Source organism: Bos indicus x Bos taurus, chromosome 2 (genome assembly GCF_003369695.1).
Source record: "Bos indicus x Bos taurus breed Angus x Brahman F1 hybrid chromosome 2, Bos_hybrid_MaternalHap_v2.0, whole genome shotgun sequence".
Taxonomy (NCBI): Eukaryota; Metazoa; Chordata; class Mammalia; order Artiodactyla; family Bovidae; genus Bos; species Bos indicus x Bos taurus.
Window position 1 is genome coordinate 1,034,268 of NC_040077.1, and position 14,797 is coordinate 1,049,064.

General features: G+C 35.2%; 1 protein-coding gene across 1 annotated transcript in view; it reads right to left on the reverse strand.

Moving 5' to 3' along the window:
• TUBGCP5 (tubulin gamma complex associated protein 5) overlaps positions 1 to 14,797 on the reverse strand; it is a 50,596-nt gene that overhangs the window by 21,703 nt on the left and 14,096 nt on the right. The window contains exons 4-9 of the mRNA XM_027554397.1: positions 13,588 to 13,684; positions 13,130 to 13,209; positions 12,529 to 12,664; positions 8,215 to 8,329; positions 971 to 1,060; positions 422 to 515 (exon numbers count right to left, since the gene is read on the reverse strand). Coding sequence (XP_027410198.1) covers positions 422 to 515; positions 971 to 1,060; positions 8,215 to 8,329; positions 12,529 to 12,664; positions 13,130 to 13,209; positions 13,588 to 13,684 — 612 coding nt within the window. The remainder of the gene's footprint in view (positions 1 to 421; positions 516 to 970; positions 1,061 to 8,214; positions 8,330 to 12,528; positions 12,665 to 13,129; positions 13,210 to 13,587; positions 13,685 to 14,797) is intronic.

Genomic DNA, 14,797 nt, shown 5'->3' on the forward strand with positions numbered 1-14,797 from the left:
TTTCCTCACTATAAAATATTTCTTTTGTGACTGCTTGAAACAGTATGCTTATCAAAAGACAAAGTAATACAGTAAATATTTAGTTTTATTTTCAGAGGGAACAGCATAAGTATTAAATTTTATATGATATAGAACTGTGGCTTATACTGTTTCAAAACACACAAACAAAAGGTGTATGTACTACAGGCAAAAAGTTACAGTAGATAGCTTTCCCAATACGAAATGAGAGAAAATACAAAACTAAACGTGAACACCACAAACAATATTAAAGAATTCTCCAAGCACTCTAAAGACACAAACTTAATTTTGCCTTCTAAAACTCAAATATGTTTAGTAGTTAATTTCAATATTGCAAAATGTTATAAAATTACATTACCATGGTTTATATAAATCTTAATTACAACAAGCACAAACAACTTACATGTGTCAAATGAGTTACTATAATATTGTTCCTCACAGTTACTTTTCCATCAATCAACTGGAATATAAAGAGCTTTTTTACCCCTGAAAGTAACCTGAAATGAAATAAAAAGATGAATATAAGTCTAAAAAATATTCACTACAGTAATGTCTAGGAAATTTAAATAAAGATTCTGAAGAGAAAGGTGAGGGAGGGCAAAGAGGTAAGATAATTAGAAAATAAAAGACATCAGTCTTTTTACCTGATTATTTTAAGACTCAACATATTCCAATTTCATCTTTAAAAAAGTCCAAAACAGTGTTATTACAGCATTTCCTCACGTAGGTGATGGTCAAAACACAACTTCCCACTTTTGAGAACCAGAATCTGGAAATCTCAGCAGGTAACAGCACTAGATTAGGTGTCTAAGGACCTGTTTTGGGTTCAAATCTAATGGCCTATTTTTAATATACATGTGAAATACCCTCAAACACCTTTCTTTAAAAAACCAAAATTCTGCTTCTCATTAATAAAGTCTTTAGACTATGAAATTAGGTTAATGGATCTTACCATAGGGTTTCCCGAATAACCTGTGTTTCAGTAACAAAAACTCTGTCATCTGGAACATACAACGGGTCACTGCTGTACAAATGTTGGTCCCTATTAGATAACAAACATCAAATGCCAATGAAAAGATGTCTCATTAAGTAAAGTTAGAAGTCTCAAAGAATATAAGTAATTTACTAGCAATTTAACAAGTATTCAATAAGTTAATAAACATAACACATGCTTTAATTTTCCTCCCATATTCATTTTTACAAGTCAACTGAAATACTCTCAGAGAAGCACTTTCAGAGTATTTGTTATGTTTATTGCTGACTTAAGCAATATTTAAAATTATGTCTTGTTGTTTTGGGAAAAATTGTTAAACTATTTTTACAGTAAGTTCATGAAAACAGAAATCAAGCAAATGGCCTAATATATACCAATCCATCCACTCTGAAAATAAACAAATCAAAGACAGACCATAGTTAAATAATAACCTCATTATGAAATTAAATTAAATAATTAAAGTAATTAATTAAAAGCTAAATTTATCAATTCAACTGAAATTGACAAAAATTTCAAGAAAATCTGAGATCTGTTTTCCCTTCTCACTTGGCTGCCTTGGGAATAAACCCTTTTCTGCTGCAACCTTGGTGTTTCAGAATTTGGCTTGCTGCTCAATAAGTGAATAGACCTAGGAAGTCGAGGAAATGACCACAGGGTAAGTGGCAAGTGTAAAGTGTTATAAAGAATAAGTGATTCAGGAGAGTGGCCAAGATGGCAGAGTAGGACCTTAAGCTAATAATATCCTCTCATAAGCACATCAAAATGACACCTATTGCAGAAGAAAACCTGATGAAAAACACTGGAACATACCAGTATAAAATAAATATTAAGTAAATATTACTTAATATTAAGTAAATATTAAAGAAGGAACCACAAGACAGGTAGGAAAGGTAGATTTGCAGTATGATCAAATCCATTTAACCCCTAGGTAGGTGACCCACAAACTGGAGAATTATTACAGAGGTTCTCCCACACGTGAGCCTTTGCTGGATGCCTGGCACCAGAAAGAGGAGAACATTTAGCTTCAAAGGCTAGTGGGGCATGATTGCACGATCTCTGTAGCCTTGAGGGAAACAGACTTCACTCTTAAAGACACACACAAAATCTCAAGCAGACCACGATCGGGGACAAAAGTAGCAATATGATAGGAACCTGGGCCAGACCTACTTGCTGGTCTTGGAGGCAGAAGATGTTTGGTGGCTCACATTGGGGACAGACCCTGGTGGTGGATATATCAGGGAGCATTCACCTACATAAGCTCTCGTGCAGGCTGACACTTTGGCACCAGGACCTGGCCCTAGCCAACAGCCTATAGACTCCAAGAAGTGCAGGGACACCTCAAGCAAAATAATAAACTGGGCAGGGATACAGTCTCACCCACCAGGAGACAGGCTACCCAAAGACTTTCACTTCCTGAGCCCATAGCCACTTCTATACATGCTCTAAGATATGACCCTGCCAACAAGAGGGACAAGACCCAGATCTACCCACCAGGGGGCAGGCACCAGGCCCTCCTGCAGGAAGCTTGCACAAATCCCACCACGGGACAGACATCAGAAGCAAGAAAACCACAGTCCTGCAGCCTGTATACCGAGTCCACAAATGCAAGCCAGACAACACCCTGGGACCAGCTGGCCCCTGGCCCTTTATGCTAAGAGGGGAGTGCACTATTGGGGCACAAAGGACATTTCCTACAGAGGGCCACTTCTACAAGGTTGAGAAATGTAACTAACCTTCCACATTCATAAAAATATACATAGCAATTTAACAAAATGAGGTGACAGAGGGCATATGTTTCAGATGAAGGGATAAAATCCCATAAAAGTAAGTGACATAGAGATAGAAAATGCATCCAAAAAAGAGTTAAAAGTAATGATTGTAAAGATGATCAAAGGATGTGAAAGGAGAATGGATGTACAGAGAAAGAAATTAGAAGTTTTTAGGAAAAAAGTGAGAAAATAGAAGGAACAACCAAAAAGAATTGAGAAATACAGTAACTGACAACTAAACTAGAAGGAATCAACAGTAGACTAAATGAGGCAGAAAAACAGATCAGTGAGCTGGAAGACAGAGTAGTGGAAATCACTGCTGTTGAACAGAAAAAAGAATAAAATGAAAGGATATCCATTTTTAAGATACCTTTGGGACAACATCAAGTGTGCTAATATTTATAGGATAGAGCCCCAAAAAAGAAATGAGAGTAAAGGGCTTGAAAAAAATATCTGAAGAGGTAATAGCTGAAAACTTTCCTACTTGGGAAAGGAAACAGTCACCCAAGTCCAAGAAGCACAGTTTCCTACGGGATTAACTCACAGAGGAACACACCAAGATATACTACAATCAAAATGACAAAAACTTAAAGCTAGAGTATGAAAAGGAACAACGGAAAAACAACAATACAGGGAACTCCTATAACGCTATCAGCTGATTTTTCAGCAGAAAATCTGCAAGGCAGAAGGGAAGAGAATACAAAGGCAGGGTATCTAAAATGCATTTGAAATTAACAGATCAGCAATTTAAAACAAGCATGAATGTATACAGACTGCTATACAAAAACCTCATGGTCACTGCAAAACAAAAATCTATAATAGGCATACACAAAAAAAGGAAAAAGATATCCACACATAACATTAAAGATAGTCATCAAATCATAAGAGAATAAAAGAAAGAGGAAAAAAAAGACCTACAGAAACAAATCCAAAACAGTTAATAAACTGGCAGTGCTGCTGCTGCTAATGCTGCTGCTAAGTTGCTTCAGTTGTGTCCGACTCCGTGCGACCCCATGGACTGCAGCCTACCACGCTTCTCCGTCCATGGGATTCTCCAGGCAAGAACACTGGAGTGGGTTGCCATTTCCTTCTCCAATGCAGGAAAGTGAAAAGTGAGAGTGAAGTCACTCAGTCGTGTCTGACTTTTAGCGACCCCATGGACTGCAGCCTAACAACGCTCCTCCATCCATGGGATTTTCCAGGCAAGAGCACTGGAGTGGGTTGCCATTTCCTTCTCCAAACTGGCAATAGAAACATACATATTGATAATTACCTTAAACGTAAGCAGACTAAATGCTCCAACCAAAAAACACAGTCTGGATGTACAGGTACAAAAACAGGACCTGTATACATTCTGCCTACAAGAGACTCACTTCAGATCTACAGACACATACTAAAAGTGATGGGATGCAAACAGGTATTCCACGAAAATGGAAATCCACACAAAGTTGATGTAGAAATAATTATATGAAACAAAACAGACTTTAAAATAAAGAGTTACAAGAGACAAAAAAGGACATTACACAACGAAAAAAAGATCTAGCCAATAAGATATAATGGCTACGTAAACATATACACAGCCAACATAAAAGTACCTGAATGTACAACTAAAATGTTAACAAATCTAAAAGGAGAACTGATAGTAACCGAAAAATAATGGGAGCTATTAATACCCACTTACATAAATGGACAGAGCATCCTGACAGAAAATAAATAGGGAAACATAGGCCTTAAGTTACACATTACAGTAGATCACCTTACTGATAACTTATAGAACAGTCCATTTGAGAGCAGTAGAACACACATTCTTTTCAACTTCAAATGGAACATTCTCCAGGACAGATCACATGCTGGGCCACAAAGGAAGACTCGATAAATTAAATGGAAATCATACCAAGCATCTTTTTCAACTACAATGCTATGAGACTAGTGATCAACTATGAGGGAAAAAAAGCTGCAAAAGAAAAGAAAAAGTGGGTCATGGGTCACTGATGAAATCAATGAAGAAATAAAAAAATACCTGGAGACAAATGAAAACACAAACACTTTAATCCAAAGTCTATTTACTGGACACAGCAGTTGTAAGACAAATGCTTACAGTGATACAAACCTAACTCAGGAAGAAAGAAAAATCTTGAACCTTGTACCTAAAGGAACTAGATTAAAAAGATGAGCAAATAAAACACAAAGTTAGCAGAAGGAAAGAAACCATAAAATAAATGTTAACAGATCTAAAAAAAGATATTGACAGTAACACAATAATGATGGGAGACTTTAAATGAAATAGAGACAAAGAGATAAAGAAGACCAATGAAACTAAGAGCTGGTTCCTTGAAAAGATAAACAAATTTGACAAACCTCTATTTAATCAGACTCAGTGGGGAAAACACACATACACACACACAAAAAACAGAGAGAAGGCCCAAATCAATAAAGTCAGAAATGAAAAAGGAGAAGTTAAAACTGACACCACAGAAATATGAAGGCTATTGAGAAAATACTACGAGCAACTATATGCCAATAAAACAAACAACCTAGCAGGAATGGACAAGTTCCTGGGAATGGACAATCTCCCAAGACTGAATCACAAAGAAATAGAAAGCATGAACAAACAAACATCCAGTAATTAAGTTGAATCAGTACTCAGAAAAAGTCTCAACAAACAAAAGACCAGGACCAGATGGCTTCACAGGTGCATTCTACCAAACATTTAGAGAAGAGTTAACATCCATCCTTCTGAAACTATGCCAACAAAATTGCAGAGGAAGCAACACTTTTGACCTCACTCTATGAAGCCACCATCACCCTGATATGACAAAGATATCACACAAAAAAAGAAAATTACAGGCCATCACCTGATGAACACAGATTACTCAACAAAATACTAGCAAATTGACTTGAACAATGCATTTAAAGGATCATATCATGATTAAGTAGTATTTATTCCAAGGATACAAGAGATTTCTCAGTATCTGCAGATCAGTCAATGTGATACACCACATTAACAAACTGAAAAATAAAAACCATATGATCATCTCGATAGATGAAGAAAAAAATCTTTGATAAAATTCAACACCAAAATATGATAAAAACTCTTCAGAAAGTGGGCATAAAAGGAACACACCTTAACATAATAAAAGTCATATTATAACATCATACTTAAAAGACGAAAAATTGAAAGCATTCCTCTAGGATCAGGAAAAAGACAAGGATGTTCACTCTTGACACTTTTATTCAACATAGTTTTGGAAGTCCTAGCTACGGCATTCAGAAAAGAAAAAAATAAAAGGAATCAAAATCAGAGAAGAAGTAAAACTGGCACTGTTTGCAGATGACATGATGCTATACATAGAAACTCCAAAAGATGCCCCCAGAAAACTACTAGAGCTTATCAATAAATTCAGTAAAGTTGCTGGATACAAAATTAATATACAGAAATATGTTGCATTTCCATACACTAGCAACAAAATGTCAGAAAGAGAAAGGCAGGCAACAATCCCATTTACCATTGCATCAAAAAGACTAAAATATTTAGGAATAAACCCAGTTGAGGAGACAAAAGATCTGTACTCTGAAAACTATAAAGATGTTGATGAAAGAAATTTAAAACAACTCAAACAGCTGAAAAGATATACAGTGTTCTTGGATTGGAAGAATCAATATTGTTAAAACGACCATACTGCCCAAGGCAATCTACAGGTTCTATACAATCCCTATCAAATCACCCACGGCATTTTTCACAGAACAAAAGTCTTAAAATTTGTATGGAAATACAAAAGACCCAAAATAGCCAAAACAATCTTGAGAAAGAAAAATGGAGCTGGAGGACTTCAGACTATACTACAAAGCTACAGTAATCAAAACAGTATGGTACTGACATAAAAACGTACATACAGATCAGGATAGAAAGCCAAGAAATATAACCACACATTCATGGTCAATTAATCTACAACAAAGGAGGTAAGAATAAACAATGCAGAAAACCAGTCTCTTCAATAAGTGGTGCTTGGGAAACTGGATAGCTGATGTAAAAAATTGAAATTAGAACATTCTGTAACACCATATACACAAATAAACTTAAAATGGATTAAAGACCTGAGTATAAGATATTACATCATAAACTCATAGAAGACAACATATTGAAATATTCTCAGACATAAATCCCAGCAATATTTTGTTGTATCTGTCTCCTAGAGTAATGAAAATAAAAACAGAAACCAACAAATCATACACAATTAAATTTAAAATCTTTTGCATAGCAAAGGAACCCATAAACAAAACAAAAAGACAACTGAGCAAATGGGAGGAAACATTTGCAAATAAAGTAATGGATTAGGGATTGATTTCCAAAATCTATAATCAGCTCCTATAGCTCAGTATAAAAAAACAAACAAAACATCAAAAAATGGGCAGACAACCTAAACAGATTCTTCTCCAAAGACGATACACGGTTGGGCAACAGACATTTCAAAAGATGCCCAATACTACTAATTATTAGAGAAATGCAAAACAAAACTACAATGAGGCATCAGATCATACCACTCAGAATGACCATCATTAAAAAGTCTACAAATAATAAATGTTGGAGAGGGTGCAGAGAAAAGGAACCCTCTTCTACTGGTGGTGGGAATGCAAACTGCTGCAGCCACTAAAGACAGCTGTATAGAGGTTCCTTATAAATTAACAACAGAGTTACCATATGATCCTGTATTCCACTCCTGGGCATATATCCACAGAAAACTCTAATTTGAAAAGATACATGTACTCCAATGTGCATAGCAGTACTATTTACAATAGTACAAGACATGGAATCAACCTACATGTCCACTGACAAATGAATGGATAAAGATGTGGTACACACATACATACTAATTGGAATATTATTCAACCATAAAAAAAAAAAAATCATCTGCAGCAGCACGGATAGACCTAGAGATTAACTTACTAAGTGAAGTAAGTAGGAAAGCCAAATGCAAATATCATACGATATCATTTATATGTGGAATCTAAAAAAAAAAAAAGCAAATGAACTTATTTACAAAACAGAAATGTATTTATAAGCATAGAAAACAAACTTACAGTAACCGAAGGGGATAGCAGGGGTGAGGGGGAAGATACACCAGGAATTTAGGATTAACATATATACTACTATATCTAAAATAGGTAAACAAGGACCTATTATATAGGACAGGGAACTATATTCAACATCTTGTAATAACTCAGTGGGAAAGACTCTGAAAAATATATATACATACACACATGTAATGTATGTATGCATAACTGTATACCTGAAACTAATACAACACTGTAAATTAAGTATACTTCAATTTTTAAAAAGTTTAAGGAACTACTTGATTTAAATCACAACTCAAAACCAAATTTAAAACATAAAGTTTCTTCTGTCAACACATGAAATGAAAACTAGCTGCTTACCAGACAGTAGCTAGATTAGAATGCAAATGTAAACTATGAGGAAATCTTGAGGACCTGACTGTCCAGTACTGATGCACTACATGCTGTTCCAACCAGCTTCGGGCATCTGGCTCATCTAGTGGAAAGAAATTTAGTTACATTTAAGTTATAAGAGTTAAGAAAAGATCAACTTTGCTATGATAGCTAGACTTAGAATTTCATTTGAATATTCAACTGAAAAAAAGCTCTTTAAAATAACAGGTATCTGACAACATTTATATACATTTATATAAAATCAGTTAAAACTATAAAGAGATATATATATACAAAATTTAAATAATGTCATTGCTACAAATTAAAAAAGTTACTCAATCTTAAAATGACCCCATGAATAAAAAAAACACAAACAGTATATTTGAATAGTTTAATAATTATGAAAGACATTGAAATGGTAACTAAAGATGTTTCCAAGCACCCCCAAAGCCTCAGGACTAGTACTAAGCTTTGAAGGATTAGCCATCTTACACAGATTGGTGCAAAAAACAGAAAAAGAGAAAGCTATCTAACATTATGAGGCTAATATAACCTTGCTTCTAAAACCAAATGAAGACATAATATGAGAAAGTAATTCATCAAAGAATAAAGATTAAAAATTTCCATTTAAAAAAAACTAATAACCCAATCCCACGATGTAGTCAAAAGAAGTTTAGCTTTGGAATATAATAATGATTCACAATCAAAAAAATCTATCAGTGAAGTAGTAGAGCAAAATAGATGAATTATAGAATTACCTCACAGATAAAGAACAGCATTTGCTAAAGTTTAATATTTATTTATGATTTAAAGACTCCCAGAAAAACAGGAATAATAGTCTTAATTTTGCAAAGGCCACATATCCAGAACCTATGCCAAAACCATCACACTTAACTACGGAATTTCATGGGCAACCTTCTTGGGATAACCACTCCAGGAAATACACGCCCATTGCTACTGCTTCCTCTATAGACTAGAGGGCTGGCCAGAAAAGAGACATGGTTAACATTTCATTAATAAGATATTAAGAACTGGTAGTGGATAAAACTGTCAATATTTGCAAGGAATACTGATCATCTATTAAAAAACCCCAATATTTTGGGAATTAACAATATATAATTAATACAAGAGTTCAGCAAGAATGCTGGGAAAAAAACAATTTACAAAAACCAAGTGTCCCCCTACATCAGCAATAAATAAAAGAAAAAAAGACACTATTAACCATAACAACTAGTAACACACATAGAAATCAACAAATACTTAAGATCTTGACAAAGGAAATTTCTAAAATCTAGTAAGACATAAAAGAATTAGAATAAATATAGATATTTCCACAGAAAAGATGTCAAATCTCTTCAAGCTAAATCTATAAACTCAATTCAATCCCAATAAAAATTCCAGGTGGATTATTTTTCCAGCTGGATTTTTAAAAAGGAACTTACCAAACTGCTCCCAAAATGTCTACAGAAGAATAAAAGTCTACAAATAACTAAGCCAATTTTGAAAAAGAGCAAAGGAGGTGAAGGGAAAACTTGACTTCTGTGTGTTGAAACATATTACAAAGACATATAAACAGTCTGTGCTTCCACAACTCACACTCAGGACAGAGAACTGAATGTTCAGAAATAAGTGTATCAATATACAATAATTTTAGAACCACAAAGCAATGTGTAAAGAATGGACTGTTAACTAGACACTGCTGGGAAATGTGCTCCTGACATTGGAGAAAAATAAGCTGTTCTTCATTTCATATATAAGAGAAGATCTGGTGGTCACTGAAGAGCTACACAAAAGCTATAAAAAAGCAAAGAGAAGGAAAATACAGGGGAATGTTTTCATAAAGAAAAATATCAAGGTCCAAATTCTAACCATATCATGAAAAATTCACAGATTTAAGTACAATAAAATATTTTAAAAAATCAAATTCTGTTTGAAGGATACCATGAAAATGTTAACAGGTGACTAAAGGAAGAAAATAGCAATGTATAAAGCCTTGGAATTACTATCTACATATACAAAGAACTCTGATTGGTGGGGATGGGCAGGAAGGACATGAAACTCCAAAGAAAAGCAAGGAAAGGACATCAGTGGACACATCATATAAGGGGCAAACCTGAGGAAACCAAGGGATCCGAAGTACTTATCCTGAGTAGTTAGACAAACACAAATGAAAACAGCAAACCAAATCAAAGTGGGTGATTTAATCAAGTAGGGATGAAACTGTGGGCCATGTCCATAAAATAGGCATGGCACCAGGCAGAAGGGGAGAAGGTAGCTCAGGCCTATCAACAAAAGAAGCAATAACACAAGTGTGGTGTTGCAAACTGCAGTATCCTATGTAGCCACTAGAGCAACACAGACAGATTAAAACAGTTAAATGGAAAGAGCGAAACAACAGAGATTACACACAGCATATTATCAGCATGTAATTTAAAAATAAAATACAACCAATTGACACAATGTACTTTACAAGACCTCAATGTGTTTGAGAACAGATATCAAATACATTAGAAGAGCTTGTCACTGGGCTGGCAGAGAAAGCAGAGTGAGAATCAGAAAGAGCAGATGAGCAGAAATAAGCTAAACCAAAAGGCCCTGCACAGGCTGCTGTTCATGACATTGAGCTGATTAATCCACATTCTGCCCTAAAGGTCCAATTCAATAATGAAAAGAGAAAAGAAACCAGAAAATTGTTAGCATGCTAAATCAATTTTAACTACTTTATGTGCATTTGGCAAGATTCAGGTACAATGAACAGGACCAGGCCAGAGATCCTAGCTTCTGGAGTTAGCTTCACAGCTGTGTGCATGAGAAAACCATTATAACCACATCTTTGTTTTTTATCTATAAAATGAGAAGTAGATGTTCTAATCTCTAAGGTTGTTTCTAGCTCTTTCTAGATTCTACCAAATCATACTTTTTCACTAAAAACTGAAAAAGCATTAAAATTTAAATTGTGTAAGATATTTTTCTTTTATTTAGTCACTAACTTTAGAACTTTTTGATGAAGGTGAAAGACAGTGAAAAAGCTGGCTTAAAACTCAACGTTCAAAAAACTAGGATCATGGCATCTGGCCCCATCACTTCATGGCAAATAGGTGGAAAAACAATGGAAACAGTGACAGACTTTATTTTCTTGGGCTCCAAAATCACTGCTGGAGGGTGACTGCAGCCATGAAATTAAAAGATGCTTGCTCCTTGGAAGAAAAGCTGTGACCAACCTGCTGCTGCTGCTGCTGCTGCTGCTGCTGCTGCTAAGTCGCTTCAGTCGTGTCCGACTCTGTGCGGCCCCGTAGACAGCAGCCCACCAGGCTTCCCCGTCCCTGGGATTCTCCAGGCAAGAACACTGGAGTGGGTTGCCATTTCCTTCTCCAATGTGTGAAAGTGAAAAGTGAAAGTGAAGTCGCTCAGTCGTGTCCAACTCTTTGCGACCCCATGGACTGAAGCCTACCAGGCTCCTCCGTCCATGGGATTTTCCAGGCAAGAGTACTGGAGTGGCTTGCCACTGCTTTCTCCGTGACCAACCTAGACAGTGTATTAAAAAGCAGAGACATCATCTGTCTAGTTAAAGCTATGGTTTTTCCAATGGTCAAGTATGGATGTGAGAGTTGGATCATAAGGAAGGCTGAGAGCTGAAGAATTGATGCTTTCAAACTGTAGTCCTGGAGAAGACTCTTGAGAGCTCCTTGGACTGCAAGGTGATCAGACCAGTCAATCATAAAGGAAATCAATCCTGAAAATTCACTGGGAGGACTGAAGCTGAAGCTCCAGTACTCTGGCCATCTGAAGAGCAAACTCATTGGAAAAGACCCTGATGTTGGGAAAGAGTGTAGGCAGGAGGAGAAGGGGATGATAGAGGATGAGATGGTTGGATGGCATCACTAACTCAACGGACATGAGTTTGAGCAAACTCTGGGAGACAGTGAAGGACAGGGAAGCCTGGCGTGCTGCAGTCCATGGAGTCGCAAAGAGTTGGACATGACTGAGCAACTGAATAACAACTTTATCAAAGCCAATCTTTCTTCAGTATAAATATAAACAAACCATTTAAGACTAACAAAGTTCTCAAACCTATTAAAAAAAAAGACCAAAATTGCACTGTAAATGCCTTTTCAACATTAATTCTATAGAGCTATAATACTTAAAACGCGTTACAGAAGATGTGCCAATGGTTTAAAAAGGTTTGTTTATTAGGAAGGCAGAGCTTACCAATGTTATAAATCACTTGGAACTGATTCTCAAAGCTTGCCTTTCCTTTTAGAGAATTTTATTAGAGATGCCAGCATTCTGAACACACAGTACCTTTCCAGATGACTCGAGGCCCCAGTTTTCTGTTTTGATCTTGTTCTTCTAACGGTGTCCTGTCCACCTGAATCCCAGAGTCCTCTCTGCTTAAGGACTGTTGATCATTTTCATCTTCACTTTCTTCAGACCAATTCTGATTAAAAGAAGGAAATACACCTTAACCTTAGAGCACCTAACAAATGGACCTATTTAGATGAAAAGATTATGAAAATTTCAGAAGCAAGAACTATATCAAATGAAACTTTTTATACATGTTCAAAGTTACTATTACAGGATGGAATTATTTCTGGTGGCAAAAATCCCTAGATTTGTAGCTCCTTAAGGAATACATATATTCATTCTGATCAACTTTCTAGTACCAGTATTTTGGAGCAAAATCTTAATAAAAATTCCATAATAAACTACTCTAATTTAAAGAAGAGTATTCCTATTTTAGATAAGTTACGATAGGATAAAAAGACCCATAAAAATAATCTAAATAACCTGAGATGTATTTATATAGCAAAAGTACTGCCACTCATCGATAGGATAAAAAGACCCATAAAAATAATCTAAATAACCTGAGATGTATTTATATAGCAAAAGTACTGCCACTCACCGGTGTGTTTACACTTGGGCCAAGGTCAATTTCTTCACCTTCCATCAAGTATTTTCCCCAGTCAAAATCATCCTTCTTTTCTAAAATATAACAAAAGAATTTCAGTTTTATCAGAAATATATGGGAAAGAAACCCAAAATTATAGTAAAAAGTTTAGCAAAACTCAAAATAAAACATACTTGAGAAATTAAAGTTCAAAAGTAGTGAAACAATAAATTGACATTCTAATATATTTAAAATTTTAATATTTTATCTTCAGTTCTGATTTTTCTCTTTACATAATTGAAAGTAGTTTAACTTACAGTCATAATTTATATTTTATATGAAAATTTACAATTACAATTGCATTTCAAGACAATAGAAATATTTATTTCATACATTTATTGACAGCTTTTTATAAACTCTCAATGTCTAGTAATTATATCATAAAACAATTTCTCTCTTATTTGGTAACATACCCATTTCTTTATCTCTTGGTGTTTCCACATAATTGCTGTTCAAAGGAGAATCAGACAGACACAGAAGAAGTGATAGTATGGAATAATGTACATCTGTCTTTAAAACAAGAAATGACAAATATGAATCACTGAGGTTGGTAAGAGCTTTCTAAACAAGTTTGAGTAAATAAAACTTCACCCTGGGACTTCCCTGGACATCCAGTAGTTAAGACTTGGAACTTCCACTGCTGGAGGAACGGGTTGGATCCCTGGGTGAAGAACTAAGATCCTGTATACCAATTTGGTGCAGGCCCCTCCCTCAAAAAAAGAACAGATTACCTCATGACAGTTACGTCCTCAATGTTTTTGTGTGCTTCAAGAAAACAATCATACCTAACATCTCTAAACTTGCTTTTATAGTTCAAACATGTACAGATAGAGGAACCTGTGCAATAATGCACTACCTGAATAATAATGAGGAACTGTCAGACAAACGTAAACTGAAGGACAAGCTACCAAATAATCAGCCTGCTCTCTTCAATAATGTCAAGGTCAGAAAAAAAATGGTGAGGAATGTTCTGGATCAAAGGATACCAACTGGTGAACCTGAACAAAAAAAGTACACAGATGTTCCTTTTACTATTCTTCAACTTCTATACTTTTTCAAAATTTAAATTGTATTTATAAAAATCACATTTAAAAAGGTGTCAAAGTTAAAAACACTCCAAATAAGCAAACTATGCATGGAAACTATGCACTATAAACTATGCATGGAAAGGAGAGAGGAGAGAATTAAATTCAAGGAATGGAAGGGAAGTTTCAGGTGACCTCTCCCTATTATATAATGTGTGGTACTTCATGTACATCTTCATAGGGTTTATCATAATTATAACTAAATAGCTATTCAATAACTACTTGGGTAGTGATGATCATGTATTGCTTATTCTGTATTCCTACAACCCAGTGACGCCAGGGACACAGAAGACACTTGGTAAACTTCCCTAGGTATAAGGCAATGTATGGCTAGTAAGACTGCAAGAGCTGCCTCTTTTTAGATAATTCCTCTGCTTGGAAATACCTTGACTTCCTTTAACCAAAAAAAGAAAAAAAAAAAAAAAAGAAAGGAAGAAACTTTAATTCCATAGAGAAAAGTGGTCTAAAATGTAAATACTTGAAGAAAATAACTCCCAATATATAAATCTATTATTTTGTGGTAATCACTTACATCAGA